Source organism: Mytilus galloprovincialis, chromosome 9, assembly GCF_965363235.1.
Source record: "Mytilus galloprovincialis chromosome 9, xbMytGall1.hap1.1, whole genome shotgun sequence".
Lineage (NCBI taxonomy): Eukaryota > Metazoa > Mollusca > Bivalvia > Mytilida > Mytilidae > Mytilus > Mytilus galloprovincialis.
This window is the reverse complement of record NC_134846.1, coordinates 90,347,195-90,363,944: the sequence shown is the minus strand read 5'-3', so window position 1 is coordinate 90,363,944 and position 16,750 is coordinate 90,347,195. Positions and strand designations below refer to the sequence as shown.

The 16,750-nt window shown below is 32.1% G+C and overlaps 1 protein-coding gene across 1 annotated transcript in view; it reads left to right on the top strand.

Annotated features, from left to right (window-relative positions):
- Window positions 1-3,578: 3,578 nt before the first annotated feature.
- Window positions 3,579-16,750, top strand: part of LOC143046324 (sodium-dependent multivitamin transporter-like) — a 35,969-nt gene continuing 22,797 nt past the window's right edge. Inside the window, exon 1 of the mRNA XM_076219428.1 lies at window positions 3,579-4,453. Within this exon, the coding sequence (XP_076075543.1) occupies window positions 4,073-4,453 (381 nt within the window). The 5' untranslated portion in view covers window positions 3,579-4,072. The remainder of the gene's footprint in view (window positions 4,454-16,750) is intronic.

Genomic DNA, 16,750 nt, shown 5'->3' with positions numbered 1-16,750 from the left:
TGCATGCATTATTATTGCGGTTCTCGACCAAAAATCCCACTTCATTCATATAAAAAATTCCAAAATGCAAGTTTAAATTATTGCGATTACAACACCAGCATTTTTTGCAATAATTAAAAAACATCACAAAAATTATGAATTTCCAGTAACTTATAAAATTGAGAAAGGAAATGGGGAATGTGTCAAAGCGACAACAACCCAACCATAGAGCAGACAACAGCCGAAAGCCACCAATGGGTATTCAATGTAGCGAGAAACTCCCGCACCCGGAGGCGATCTTCAGCTGGCCCCTTAAAAATATGTATACTTGTACATTGATAATGGACGTCATACTAAACTCCGAATTATACACAAGAAACTAAAATTAAAAATCAAATAAGACTAACAAGGCCAGAGACTCCTGACTTGGGACAGGCGCAAAATTGCGGCAGGGTTAAGCATGTTTATGAGATCTCAACCCTCCCCCTATAACCTCTAGGTCTATATACATAATTTTGACTATAAGAAATAGAATAAGGCAATAATTTATTGTTGTTTTATTTACTATAAAAGAAATTAAATGAACTGCAACAGAATGTTCAAAATCGTTTTCATTCAATGTTAATTATTTGATGATGAATGGCAAAAAAAAACCCATTTTTTTCACTCTTTCTGATCCGTTGCTAGGAAACATTAATTGTTGCTATGCATCTTTTACTTAAGAAACTATTACACAATACAGAAAATATTTCATTTGTATTAATAACTGTTAATGCAATTATTGATATTTTTCTTTTACTGTGGGTAAAATAGGAGACAAAAACTCACAATTCACATAAATCTCAAAATATGCAAAATTTCCATTTTTTTCATTTTTTTTAGTAATTTTTGTAAAAAAATGAAATCAGGTACCAGTTTTTTTATTTTATTATGTAATTACCTATAGATCGAGGTATATTTAGGATATTTTCATTTCTTTGTGGGTGGTTGCATTTTTTCTGCAATACAGATTTTAAAAAGACCAATTTCTACCAAAAATGACCGTTTGTCAAGTATATACGGTATTAAGGTGTTGCCATGGTAACCAAACATTTTTTTGTTGATTTTTTTTATGTTACTTGTACAAGAACTTATATGGTACAAGGAATTAATGTTGATGTCTACACACCACTGACTTTGTTTAGTAATATTATGCATTGAAATAATCATATATTTGATTTTTGCAGGTTTAATCCAAGCCATTTCCATGGCAATAATGATAATGTATTTTTTTATAAAAAATTTTTTTTTTTTTTTAAATTTTCAAACACAGAATTGTTTCTTTACTCAAACACGTGATATACACAGGTTTTTAGGAAAATCTAAAAAAAATACTTTCCATGAAATTCTCAATCCTTACTGTCAGCCCCTCTTAAGTTTAAACCATTTATAAAATTGAAATGAGTTTACAGTAAGTGTATCCAGTACCACAAGATAACAGTATTTAAAGGCTGTTAGATTTCAATTTAGGACCAGAACCAATCTTTTGGAATAAGCTATTGTTTGCTCTAAATTGTATATTTATATAGCTGTTTTTTACCTTCATGTTTTTCATAGTTTTTACAGTATTTAGGAATACATTTACATTTTCAATTTAATAAGGACTAAATCTTGTCTTGCTAAAAATCCCGCTAATTGTCGACTTTACAATATAGGCCAAGTATCGACTTGCCATTAGCCCAAAACGTTACATATCTAATCCCAAACATGCATCTCCTATTAATCATGAAAGATTAAGAACTCGGATATAGTTTATTATCTTATATATTGGCACTTTGGTGTAAACGAATTTTTCTTATCAGAATAGGAACTGATAAGTGTTTGATCCGTGTACATATATGAATAATCTTACTTAATCTACAATCAATCAGATGGTGAACAGTATCTGTAAAAAAAAGAAGATATGGTATGGTGCATTCACTTGCACAGTTTATGTCGTATGTTAGGATTGGGTAGGGGTTTGAGGGTGGGGATATTATCGCTCACAAACATTTTAAACTCCACCATATGTGCCTGTTCAAAGTCTGTAACTAGTGCATTGACGGTTGTTTATTTCTATATATCATATTGGTTTTGTTATTTTATTGTTTTGTCATAAATCAGGCTGTTGGCTTACACGTTTGTACTGGATTTGCTGACTTTACGTTTAGGGATTCGGTGTCATATCTTTAAAGGCTGTATGGTGACCTAAAGTTACTTATAAGCACGTACATTTGTGCAGATAATATATTTTTAAGTGCAAAATCCAAACAATCGGAATGCAACTAAATACATGAGATAACACAGATAAACAGTTTAAAAAAATATATATTCTTAGTTTAAAATATAAGTACAAGAAACCAAATGAAACAGAAACTAACACTTACACCTATAGTTCACCGTAAGACCAGTCCAACAACGAGTAAGGTAAAACCCATACCATGGTCAGCTATAAAAGGCACTGACATGACAAATACAAAACAATTCAAACTAGAAAACTAATGACCGGATTTATGTGCAAACAAATGAACGAAAAAGTAATATGATAAAAAGCAAAAAAAAAAAAAAAAAAAACGAAAAAAAAAAAAAAAAAAAAACAACCACTGAATTACAGGCTCCTGATGTGAGACAGGCACAGATATAAAGAATGTGGCGGGTTTAAAAATCTTATCGGGATCTCGACGCTAGGAACGAAAAACAAGAAAAGGCTTAACAAAAAGGATACAAATTTAAATACATCTAACAAAAACACAGAGAACGTGGCAGGGTACGTGTACATCCCAACACACACATACACTAAGTAAAGAATTTACTGACAGCTTAGCCTAGTTTAAAACCAAAAACAAATGCTAAAATATCATGTATTTTTGAATAAAATATCAATCATTACATATCCAACATCCAATGGATTAAGTATAAAGGCGCCATAAACAGTCAGAAAAAGAACATGACCTTGTGCAATGCCAAAATACAGGTATCGGCAGATTGTAGATCCATGAAAGTATATATGTATATAAAGATAATATTTAGTTAACTTTTAATTCACTGTTATCAAATTCAATATTAATACCAATAAAAACAACATTCAAAAATCTAATTACACAGTTCAATTGGTAACCTTTCAGAATAAGTTTATTTAAAGAATCGATAAGTTTACAAGGATCGTTTCTAAATTTCCGGGACCAGTAAACATTGATTATCCTCTGTGTTAAATGATACGATGCCTGGTAATTTAAAACAAAAATTAGTAGCGAAGAGTGTTGAAAAGTTCGGAGTACCCGCAGAAACCTCCGACAATAGGAGGGAAAACATGCTATATAGATATTTAAGGTTGGTGTCCATTATACTTTGGTTTTACGAGAAAATAAAGATATATGATCATGTCAAGTACAATAACGAATGATGTCATTAGGAAATCCGACCACTGGATTTACTATCATTATACAAGTGAAAGTAAGTTGGCGTTTGTGATGTCTTATAAAGTTGTGGTTAAAACAATTGAAATTATTACATCATGAATAAAAGGTGTGTGCTATTCATCCAACGGATATAAACCAAATATGACTTGACTGACAGTTATACGATATATGATGTACATAGCTTATGTCATTAATTAAATTACCGGTACATATATATTAGTAAGGATGTTATTACTAGGAAATCCTTAATATAGGTTCGATTACACTTATGTTTTGATTCATCTTGTGTATTGGTTGAATTACATCACTAGCCTCAACAGGAGTAAGTGTTTACATTCAGAAATGTGTCAGAAAAACATAAAAACGAAACGTGAGATATTTGTCAACCAAAAGATAAAGCAAGCTTGTTAATATTTCATAGACTTCTTCGCTAATGTTGGAAATAGTTGAAATTTACTTCTGTAGCAAGAACTGATATTTTGTTAAAATACATTATTTTGTATATCAATGATTATTTATAACGGTTGAAAGTTTTACCTGTAATGCTATATATACCTGATAATACCATATAACACCACCTATACAAAAAACGTTATCAGAGCTTGTTTGATCATTGAGATATTCACCTGTTTAAAAGGGAAAATTCTAATATCAAAATGACGTTAGAAGATCGTGGCTACAGTTTTCAGAATCCCGGCGGTGGAAAGCACTCATTTACTACTGTGGATTATGTTCTGTTCGCTCTGACATTGACTGTATCTGCTAGTATAGGATTTTATTATGCCTGGGCTGACAGACGAAAGAAGAACATTAAAGAATTCCTGATGGCTGGAGGTAACATGAGTCCTATACCTGTGGCACTGTCTCTACTAGCCAGTTTTATGTCTGCCATTACTTTACTGGGTACACCAGGGGAGATGTATAACTATACAACCATGTACTGGTGGATAGGATTATCCTACTTCTTTGTAGTGTTTGGTGCGGCTCATGTGTTCCTGCCTGTATTTTATAACCTTAAGGTCACCAGTGCATACGAGGTTAGTGGAATAATTACGTTCTGTCACCTCAACGTCAGAAGTACATACTATTTGAGAGATTAATGTTAATTTTATAGTCTAAGGGACGACATCAAAAGTTCAATGAAGGGTAAAAAACTTAATTCACATAGTTTTTTCACTGACCCCCACACCCCCCTCTTAACTTAATTTGGAAAAAATTGATTGACCAATAGGGATATATGTAAAATCGATTTCAGATTAACAAAACTTGCATCAATGTTGACCCCCCCACCCCCAAACTATTTGATTTAAGTTTTTTATCCTACATCGATCTTTTGATGTCGTCCCTAACACTTACATAGTCGTTTATGCTTATACATAATACATACGATGAATGGTAGACGTTTATATTATAGTCCTATTACCTTTAACTTGAATTGTAATAAGTGAAATCATTTCAACTAATTTATTCTGACTATGAGACAGCAATCTAACGACACATGAAATCAAACGGCATCGGTATTATTAACATAAAACGTACTTATGTTAGTGTTAACCCTTTGGTTAACAAGCTTTAATTTTTATAAGTTTTCCTTAAAGTTTGTATGTTCTCCCAACCGTACGTCGACCTTAAGGTGTTTAACACAATTATACTAAGCTGTTCTATAAATAGTTGTTGTGGATGAGCATTCATACCTCATAACCCTATTGTATTATATGACTGAATCTTTTTAACAATGAATTAGTTCAGCCGACTGAATTTATTTGACAATGACTTGTTTTCTGTCAAGGATATATATAATAGACACAAGTATTTCTTCATAGGTAAACAGGATGTAACAAGTGTACCCACTCACATAATGTCGGTACATTGATACTCATGAATAAAAACTTTTAATAATTGAAAGCAAAAATCAACGCTTTTGTCATAAAGTTTTGTCTTTAATATAGAAAAAAAGATGCGGTAAGATTGCCAATGAGACAACTCTCGGCAAGATAAAATTGAGAAAGGAAATGGAGAATGTGTCAAAGCGACAACAACCTGACCATAGAGCAGACAACAACCGAAGGCTACCAATGGATCTTCATTGTTGCGTGAAACTCCCGCACCCGTAGGCGTTCTTCAGCTAGCCCCTTAAACAATATGTATACTAGTACAGTGATAATGAACATCATACTAAACTCAGAATTATACACAAGAAACAAACTAAAATTAAAAAATCATACAAGACTAACAAAGGCCAGAGGCTCCTGACTTGGGACAGGCGCAAAATTGCGGCGGGGTTAAACATGTTTATGAGATCGCAGCCCTCCCCTATACCTCTAGCCAATGTAGAAAAGTAAACGCATAACAATACGCACATTAACATTCAGTTCAAGAGAAGTCCGAGTGCGATGTCAGAAAATGTAACAAAAGAAAATAAATAAAATTAAAAACCAATGGTTCAAAGAACAATTGAAGGTCTTTCCACCAATAAGGATCTATTTTGATATGAAAATATTAAAATTCAGTTGAAAATGTCAGTTCCTATGGCTAAATGATATATAAATATGAATTTCAAGCAAAGGTCAAAATCTAGAACGTCCAATTAACCTATGACCTTGACCTCAATTTCAAGGTCATAAACCAAGGATCCCAAATTAAAAGACCCTAGGTCTGTATTATGTATGGTTCATGAGTAATATCACTTTACGCATAATTCTAAATATAACAGGGGCAAAAATCCCATTTATTCTCTTCGCACCCTTCCAATCAAAATTTATAAGTTACGACATGTCGCAACTAACAATTTAGTAAAAATAATTTGTTGAAATCTTATAAGGTTAATGAAAAAGAGTGAAAATAAGCAAAAATCAAATTTTAGAATTTGACCTTGACCTTTGACCTTGACCTAATTTTCATTTTTTTGGACCAAGGATCTTAAATCAAAAGACCCTAAGCCTTTACTTTATAATGATAATGAGTTATATTACCATACAACTAATATAAGATATAAAAGGGGGAAAAGTCGCATCAAATGTTTACGTACCCTTTTAACTAAAATTTACGTGTTACGCCATGTCGTAACACACATTTTGTGAAAATATTTTGTCGATATCTTATAGGATTTCTGAAAATAAGAGATAACAAGCCAAAATCATATTTTTGAACATGACCTTGACCTTTGACCTTGACCTCATTTTCATTTTTTTGGACCAAGGACCTCAAATCAAAAGACCCTAGGCCTCTATCACTAATGGTTTTCCAGTAACAAATTTATTTCATTTATTTCATTACAAAAGGGGAAATAACTCTCATATGGAGTCTTCGTAAAGCTTCGGTGAAAATAAAACGTAACATCCTGAGGATATAACGAGCAATTTGGAAAAATAAATTTGTCGCTTTCTTTTACGGTTGCGGAGGAGATCTGATAACAAGAAAAACAGTGTTTGGGGAGATAACTCTTACAAAGAAAAGTGTTGGTTAAACAGAGTCAGTTTCAAAAGCGTATAGACTGAATGATATCATATACAAAAAAACTAAGCGACATCTTTTGAAACATTTTTACACCGCAAGAAAAAAATTAGGCGGAAGAAAAAAAAAAAAAATTAAAAACCAATTGTTCAGAGAACCATTGATGGTCTTTCCACCAGTTAAGACCTTTTTTTTATATGAAAATATTAAAATTTGGTTTAAAATGTCAATTTTAGCGCCAAATGACAGCTTTTTGAAAGCTTATTAAAAAAATATATGGTTTCTATAAAAAAAATATATATTAAAGGGAGATAATCTTTTACTTCCGGTTTAAAAAGTTTACTTCCGGTATTGTTTGATAGTTTACTTGACACTGATTCCAAAAATATATGGTTCTATATACATTTACATTGATATAGTACAAAAAATAGCTACTTCCGGTTTACAAAAGGTCACTTCCGGTTGTGTTTTTTAAGGTCACATTGCTTACAACTTAATGCAAAAAGTCCCATGGCTTTATCATGTGTTCATATGAGGTAAAAGCAAAGGTCAAAATCTAGAACGTTTAATTAGCATATGACCTTGAGCTCAATTTCAAGGTCATAAACCAAGGACCTCAAATCAAAAGACTCTAGTCCTCTACTTTATATTGTTAATGAGTTATATTACCATACGTATGATATTAGATATAAAAAGGGGGAAAACTTGCGTCAAATGTCTACGTACCCTTTCGACTAAAATTTATGTGTTACGACATGTCGTAACTAACAATTGTGTGAAAATATTTTGTCGATATCTTGTATGATTTCTGAAAATAAGAGATAACAAGCCAAAATCAAAAATTTGAACATGACCTTGACCTTTGTCCTTGACCTCATTTTCATACTTTTTGAGCAAGGGCCTCAAATCAAAAGACCCTAGGCCTCTATCACTTATGGTTTTCCAGTTACAAATTTATTTCACTTATTTCAATACAAAAGGGGAAATTACTCTCATATGGGGTCTTCGTAAAGCTTCGGTCAAAATAAAACGTAACATCCTGAGGATATAACGAGCAATTTGGAAAAATAAATTTGTCGCTTTCTTTTACGGTTGCGGAGGAGATCTGATAACAAGAAAAACAGTGTTTGGGGAGATAACTCTTACAAAGAAAAGTGTTTGGTTGAACAGGGTGAGTTTCAAAAGCGTATAGACTGTATGATCTCATATACAAAAAAACTAAGTGACATCTTTTGAAACATTTTTACACCGCAAGAAAAAAAAAATAATCAGAACAAAATCAATAGGTCTTTCCACACGAAAGGTGGAAAGACCTAATTAAAAACCAATTGTTCAGAGAACGATTGAAGGTCTTTCCATCAAAACAATGTATTTTGATATGAAAAGTTGTGAAACTAAGTTTAAAATGTCATTTCAATCGTCAAATGATAGCTCCTAGTAAGCTGATTCCAAAAATATATTGTTTCCATACATTTTTTTTAAATAAGGGAGATAATTTGTTACTTCCGGTTTGAAAAATGTTACTTCCGATTATATTTGAATATTTACTTGACACTAATTCCAAAAATATCTGGTTCTATATACTTTTATATTATTAAAGTACAAAAAAATAGCTACTTCCGGTTGTTTTTTTCAAGGTTAAATGGTTTGATACCTTTTTCTAAAAGTTGTATATCTTTATCATGTATACATATAGAATAAAAGCAAAGGTCAAAATCTAGAACGCCAAATTAAGCTATGACCTTGAGATCAATTTCAAGGTCATAAACCAAGGACCTCAAATCAAAAGACCATAGGTCTTAATTATATTTAGTTAATGAGTTATATCACCAAACGCGTATTTTTAAATACAAGAGGGGAGAAAACTCCCTTTTACATTCAACGTACGCTTGCAATCAAAATTTACATCTTACGACATGTCACAACTAACAATTTAGTAAAAATAATTTGTTGATATCTTATACAGTCTTTGGATATAAGTGAAAATAAGCCAAATTCAAATATTAACATATGACCTTGACCTTTGACCTTGACCTAAGTTTTATTTTTTGGGACCAAGGACCTCAAATCAAAAGATCCTAGGTCTCTATCACTTATGATTTATAAGATAGAAATTCATATCACTTATATCAGATGCATAAGGGGAAATAACTCTCATATGGAGCGGTCATATCGCTTCGGTCAAAACAGGACAAATCATGCCAAGGATATAACGAGCAATTTTGTATAATAAATTTGTCATAATCTTTAACGGTTGCGAAGGAGATGCGCTAGCAAGGAAAACAGTGTTTGGGGAGATAACTCCTACAAAGAAAAGTATTCGTTTACGCAGGGTAAATTTCAAAAGCGCATAAACTGTTCGATATCATATACAAAATATCTAAGCGACATATTGCGAAACAAATGTTTATCGCAAGAACAAAATTAGGCGGAAGAAAAAAAAAAAAAAAAAAAATAATCAGAAGAAAAACAATAGGTCTTTCCACAGAAAAGTGGAAAGACCTAATAATCAGAATAAATACAATAGGTCTTTCCACAAGAAAGGTGGAAAGACCTAATGACAATAATACATAAATAACAACAGACTACTAGCAGTTAACTGACATGCCAGCTCCAGACCTCAATTAAACTGATTGGATATTAGAAAGGAGCAAAGACTGGCGTCCAGAATATGACCAAATGAAACAGAAATTTGCAATCATAAGGTCATCGTACGTGGCTCTAACAATTAGTAAAACCCAGCTATTTAGTCAGCTTTAAAAAGGCCCCGAATTGACAAATGTAAAATAATGTAAACGAGAAAAATTATGGCCCGACTTATGAACAAAATAATGAACGAAAAACAAATATGATTAGCAACAGACGAAAACCTCTGAAGTACAGGCTCCTGACTTGGGATAGGCACATTCAGAACCAGAGGCTCTAAAGAGCCTGTGTCGCTCACCTTGGTATATGTGAATATCAAACAAAGGACACAGATGGATTCATGACAAATTTGTGTTATGGTGATGCTGATGTGTTTGTAGATCTTACTTTACTAAACATTCTTGCTGCTTACAATTATCACTATCTATAATGAACTTGGCCTAGTAGTATCAGAGGAAAATATTAGTGAAAATCTACTACTAGTAATTTTATGAAAATTGTTAAATATTGACTATGAAGGGTAATAACTCCTTAGGGGTCAATTGACCATTTTGGTCATGTTGACTTATTTTTAGGTCTTACTTTGCTGCACATTATTGCTGTTTACAGTTATCTCTATCTATAGAAATATTCCAGATAATAACCAAAAACAGCAAAATTTCCTTAAAATTACCAATTCAGGGACAGCAACCTAACAACTGGTTATCCGACTCCGAAAATTCCAGGGCAGATAGATCTTGACCTGATCAACAATTTCACTCCCTGTCAGATTTGCTCTAAATGCTTTGGTTTTTGAGTTATAAGCCAAAACTGCATTTTCCCCCCATGTTCTATTTTTAGCCATGGTGGCCATCTTGGTTGGTTGGCTGAGTTACCGGACACATTTTTTAAACTAGATACCCCAATGATGATGGTGGCTAAGTTTGGTTTAAGTTGGCCAAATAGTTTCAGAGGAGAAGATTTTTCTAAAAGATTACTATGATTTACGAAAAATGGTTAAAAATTGACTATAAAAGGCAATAACTCCTAAAGAGGTCAACTGACCATTTTGGTCATGTTGACTTATTTGTAAATCTTACTTTGATGAACATTATCGCTTACAGTTTATCTCTATCTATAATAATATTCAAGATAATAGCCAAAAACAGCAAAATTTCCTTAAAATTACTTATTCAGGGGCAGCAACCTAACAACGGGTTGTCTGATTCCTCTGAAATTTGCAGGGCAGATAGATTTTGACCTGATAAACAATTTTATCCCCATGTCAGATTTGCTCTAAATGCTTTGGTTTTTGAGTTATTAGCCAAAAACTGCATTTTTCCCTATGTTCTATTTTAAGCCATGGCGGCCATCTTGGTTGGTTGACCGGGTAACCGGACACATTTTTAAACTAGATACCCCAATGATGATTGTGGCCAAGTTTGGTTAAATTTGGCCCAGCAGTTTCAGAGGAGAAAATTTTTGTAAAAGTTAACGACGACGGACGACGGACGACGGACGCCAAGTGATGAGAAAAGCTCACTTGGCCTTTCGGACCAGGTGAGCTAATAAAACGACCTCTGACATTGTGTAATGATTTTACATTAACTATATGTAATACAGGTTTGCACTGTGGAAACGTTTTACGTCAGGATTCTAATATTTTGTGATATCTACTGCTCTTTCATAATGCATTCTGTAACGATTGAAAATATGAAAAGTTCAAACGACATTTTGAGAGACGTTTATCCGTTTTTCTTTTAAACCATTTGATCATAGGACACGCCCAGAGTTATAATCTCCACAAAGTGCACATGCATATTGCATAATACATTAACAAATAACAGTATTTACTATGTTGGATACTTTCGTTTGATAGCGTAAATACCAAAATATTTTACTTTTTTAGCTAATCATAGGATCTATTTTGTTTAAAATATGCTCTACTTCTCTTTCGGGCAGAACTCGAATAACTGGTTCTATCACGCCTGGTAAACCATCTAATCTCAACCAAAAGAAAGAGAAGAAACTGTAATTTTATATTTATAGAGTTTTAGAAAAATACCAATTTACTGATATATATATATGTTAGCTTTAACGGTGATCGCACTGTCATTTTGTCAATAACTGACTACTGGCGACATTTACCTGCTGGAGAAAAGTCATTCCGATGTCATTTTGAATTATATTGGTCCGTGTCATACACGAGACAAATCCTAATTCAATTATCTATGGCATGCCATTCTCCTATTTTAGAAAAAAAACCTCATTGATTTTCAGTAAATTGACGAAAAGTCGACCTACCCTGTGTTTATTTTTGGATATTTTGAACCAGAAAAGCTCAACAGGAAGTGTTGGAATACTTTTTTCCGTCCTAACCATTTGGTTGAGATTAGATGGTTTACCAGGCGTGTTCTATACAACCACCAACATCATACTCATCCAAAAAAATATTATGTACATAAAAACAACTCACAACACGTGTTCTAACTTATTAAATGTACAAGCACAAAATATGGTTGAGATTTTTTCACCCTTTTTATTTCTGCATAAACATTCTCCTGTGGAAAACACGTTACTAGCTATAGGTTCAAATTAACTGCGTAGCTCACTCGCTGATAGGAGGGAAAACACAAATAGTATTTAGAGCATCTGATAGGAGGGAAAACACAAATAGTATTTAGAGCATCATAAAATTAGAACAAAAAGGGTTGACATTGGTATATAATTGAATAATTGACATATAATTAGTTTACAATGGGTATGTTTTTATTTCCTGGCTGGTCGGTAGGTTTTGGTGGCTTGAAGAAAACTAAGTTACCTAGTTGGGCAAACGCAGTACATTTTCTGTATAACTGAGAACGATTTGATCAATCAGTAGTTTAGGGACAATCAACTTAAAAATTGTTAAAGTTATAGTTTATAGACTTGTGTAAAACTGTTACATACACGATTAACCAAATGTTTTTATGATATTTACTGCACATTAACAAGAGAAAGTTATATAATTACATATGATCACTCGATATTTGGAAACGTTGTATTTTCTGACAATTTTTAAAAGTGTTCTAATTACGGATTTCAGTGGTTGTGAACAGGATGGCCATTTCCTATGTATGTCTTCTCTTAGATAAAATGTCTATCGTGACCCAACTTTTACTTACTAGGAAGTAATGAATGCTCAGAATGAATGTTTGTGTAAACACGGTTATCTAAAAACACACACCGTGATTATACTGTTACCAAAGGTAGTTTTCTCGGTGAATTTTAGGAAACCCCCTAGTAAATGTATTTTGATATCATTTATTTTGTCAACAACGTTATCATTTTTTGTGAATTTTAAGATTTGAAATTGGAGATGATTGTTTTGTTTTTTTTTTTATTACGAATTTAAAAATTAATTTTTAAATGACAATATGCCCGATATTCATATATCTGAAAGGCCAAGGTCATTATATAAAAACCGTAATAAAGCAAGCGATTGTCAGTACTGTGAAATGCAGTTAAATAGACCTTTTTTTTTTTCTTTTTTTTTATATTATCAGGGTTTTAATTAATGCATTACGTGTATTCACAGCGACTCATTTAAAAAGACGCCAGAAGTTTCTTCGTGGTATACCGTATACATGTGCGATTCAGTCAGGCCAGCGATTTTAATAGAACAGATAATTTAGTACATATATTTCTTTTATGGTAACAGATATAGCATATCGGACAAAACAAGCGTGTAGGTTATATATTTGATTTATTTTCATTTACGCCAACTGTTCAGGGTTCGACCTCTGCGGTGGTATCAGCCTCCGCTCAGTGAAGCATGTTATTATTTTAATTCGTTCATAATTATCCATTGCCGTGGTATTTGCTCAAGGCAGGGTTGTTTTTTTTATCAAATCAGTTGTGGGATATGCCGTAACGTAAAAAATGCCTTTATTACCTTCCGTTGAGACGATTGGTTATTTTTGCGCTTTTGCATACGTCTTTCTTGTCGTTAATGTTAGGCAAGATAATAATGTCCAATTTTGACATTTACTGTGTTTAAAAGGTGATTTGGAAAACTATTGTTGTTTGTAATGTAGCCCTCCTCAACATTATAAATCTGTTTATAGCACAATGTTATTTTATCAGGAAATGTAGTTTACACTAGTTGTAATAAAAGATTACAAAATGTTTACTCAATTTGCCAATATTTCTTCTCTATAAAAAGTTGCCATTACAGTAGAAATTAAGGAATGGTATATTGTGTATTCCCTATTTGCCAATTGTACAGTAATTTTTGTATTGTTGAAAAGCATGTTAGAATAAATGGGTTTCGATCAGAAAAATATCATTTAATCCTTAATTTGTTCATTTTAATAATATGGAGAGATATTTAAATGTTAAAGTAAAACTTGATACATATACACAAAATACAATATTTTACAATTCTTAACATATCCGTCAATACACATGTATATTTATACCAACCAGCCTTAAGAGGTTTACGATACGCTGTAAATTTTGTACGAAATATATGTAAAAATAAAAAAAAATAAAATGGTAAAATTGTCAATGAGAAGACCAAATACCGCATAGTCAGCTAGCATAATACCTCAAAAATAATAAATGTGAAACAATTCAAACAAGAAAACTAACGGTCTGGTTTATGTAAAAAAAAAAGAAAGAACGAAATAAATATCTGATATTCAGCAACAGACGACAACCACAGAAATAGAGGCTCCTGGCTTTGGGACACGAACATACAGATTGTAGCGGGGTTAAACGTGTTTGTGGACGCCAAACCCTCTCATAACCTGCCGGGATAGTGGTGTAATAGTACAACATAAGAACAAAATATAAAGATCAGACGACAAGTGCTTTAAGTTAACTCATCAGCTCGATACAAAGCAAAAAAGCAAGTATGAAAATACATACAGGACGTAGCAGAGTATTTATAAATCCCTACAACAAAAACTAAAAATGACACTAAGTTCATATATGAGGGTATTCGCAGTTACTGATGGCTACACCAAAGGGCAATTCCACAATATATGTTTTAATCAATGTGAACATTTTCGTTTTTTGTATATTTTGATAGAATTTTGCTTTACCAAGCCTCTCCCATGTTATAACATACAAAACGTAACTACAGATGTTCTTTGCAAAATGACATAATATATCTGAACTATACTGTGGATTCAGTTCAATGGTGCAAAAAAAAAAAGACATGAAAGAAGAAAATATATTTCAATATACGGAATCATTATGTAATACCGTATATTGAATGAATTAAAAGTGAAACATTTATGAAGGTATGCAGGTACGAATGAACTTTATAAAGAGTAAATAACACATCCGTAACTTTTTTATTTTTAATATTATATATGTCTTCGTTTATACCCGAGTTTACCAACTCAGACTGTTGATTATATCTGTTAAAATATGTCAAACGTTTTAAATTTTGAAACGGTAATCACATGACTTGTAAAGTTGCATATGTGAGAGTACCTTTACAACCAGTTATTTTAGACCTGGTTCTAAATATGTTATCTACTGCTTCTAAACTCAAATGCAATCAAATTGATAACTTTTCAAGGAAACTTGATATGTGTTATGACTTATAAGATTGCATAAATATTTGCATCAGCCTTGGCGTATAATGGATAAGAAAGGTACATATTTTGCATTCCTCATTACTGAATAAAATTGAGAATGGAAATGGGGAATGTGTCAAAGAGACAACAACCAGACCATAGAAAAAACAACATCAGAAGGTCACTAACAGGTCTTCAATGTAGCGAGATATTCCCGCACCCGGAGGCGTCCTTCAGCTGGCCCCTAAAAAAATACCTATACTAGTACAGTGATAATTGACGCCATACTAAACTCCGAATTATTAATTATTGAATTTACATTCTCGTCCTGTGGTCTCTGCTGTAAATATTTGCCCTACTAACAATCACATCATATCTTCTTTTCTGTATTGCTATACATTAGGAGATATGATCGTATCGTTAATTATGTTAGGCTTGACTATTTGTAATATTCTTGACAATCTATGATTTTACATTTCACACAAAGTTTGCCTACTTTTAGATTAGAATAATAAATTTTGTTTTGTTTCCGTATCAGTTTTCAGTAATACCTTATTTGGTGCATCTTTGTCTTGTCGTTAAATACAATGGCAGTGTGACATATATTCAAAGCTGAATATAATTATTATTCCTTTTCATTTTCCTTCTATAGAAATATCTTTCATATTTTAAAACTAATTTTAAAGGATTAACCGTAGATGTGATAGGTTATATGTCACTAGAGAAACAAACAGTCAGTGTTCATGCATACTAATATGAGATAGATGTTGAATATCTGTGCACAATTGTTTTATGAAAATGTTACGTAGTTAAGTTAATATAGAATATTTACAAAAACAATTGTTCTATCGTCTATTATTGATCGCTGTCTAAAAATATATACTCTAAATACAAAATTTATGTAATAAGATAAACAAAAAACAAAAAAACATGTAGATAATGATTATCTAGTACCATTCTCTCTAGCAACGAAATAATGTTGTTTAAATGCTGTGTCATTTTATCAAACTTAAAGTTAAACTTTATTTTACAATTTATTTTGAGCTTCCTAAACAAGTACTTTTCCCAGTTTCATGTAACAAAAGTGGTTATTAATTGAATAATAAAAAGAGTATATTGTCTTTTATTGGTCCATCTATTTCTTAGTACACGTGTGCGTTGCTAACAATTATAATGTCTGTTTGTTTTGTTCACGCATTGTTGTCAATACAATGGAATTTAATGCGACTGGCATACAAGTGAGATGTTTAGCTAGCTATAAAACCCAATCCACCATTTTCTACATAAGAAAATGCTTGTTCTAAGTCAGGAATATGACAGTTGTTATCAATTCGTTTGATATGTTTGAGCTATTGATTAGCCATTTGATTAGGGACTTTTCGTTTTGAATTAACTTTTCAAACGTTCCATTTTTATCTTCTCAGATAAAATTTTATACTTGATGTCAAAACTACAAATAAACTGATCAACAACAACGACTTATTTATACAAAAAATGAATATTTACTGATCAGACTTAAGTTTAACACCAGTTTGTGTTACATGTTGACCACAGGCTAAAAACACAGGTTTAGATTTGAGGTTGCGATAAACATTTATGTCTATGTGCATCGAGAAAAGAAGACCGTTACCATTTAATCAAACAGACATATGAAACCAGCCACTTCTTGGTTTGTTTTTATATATG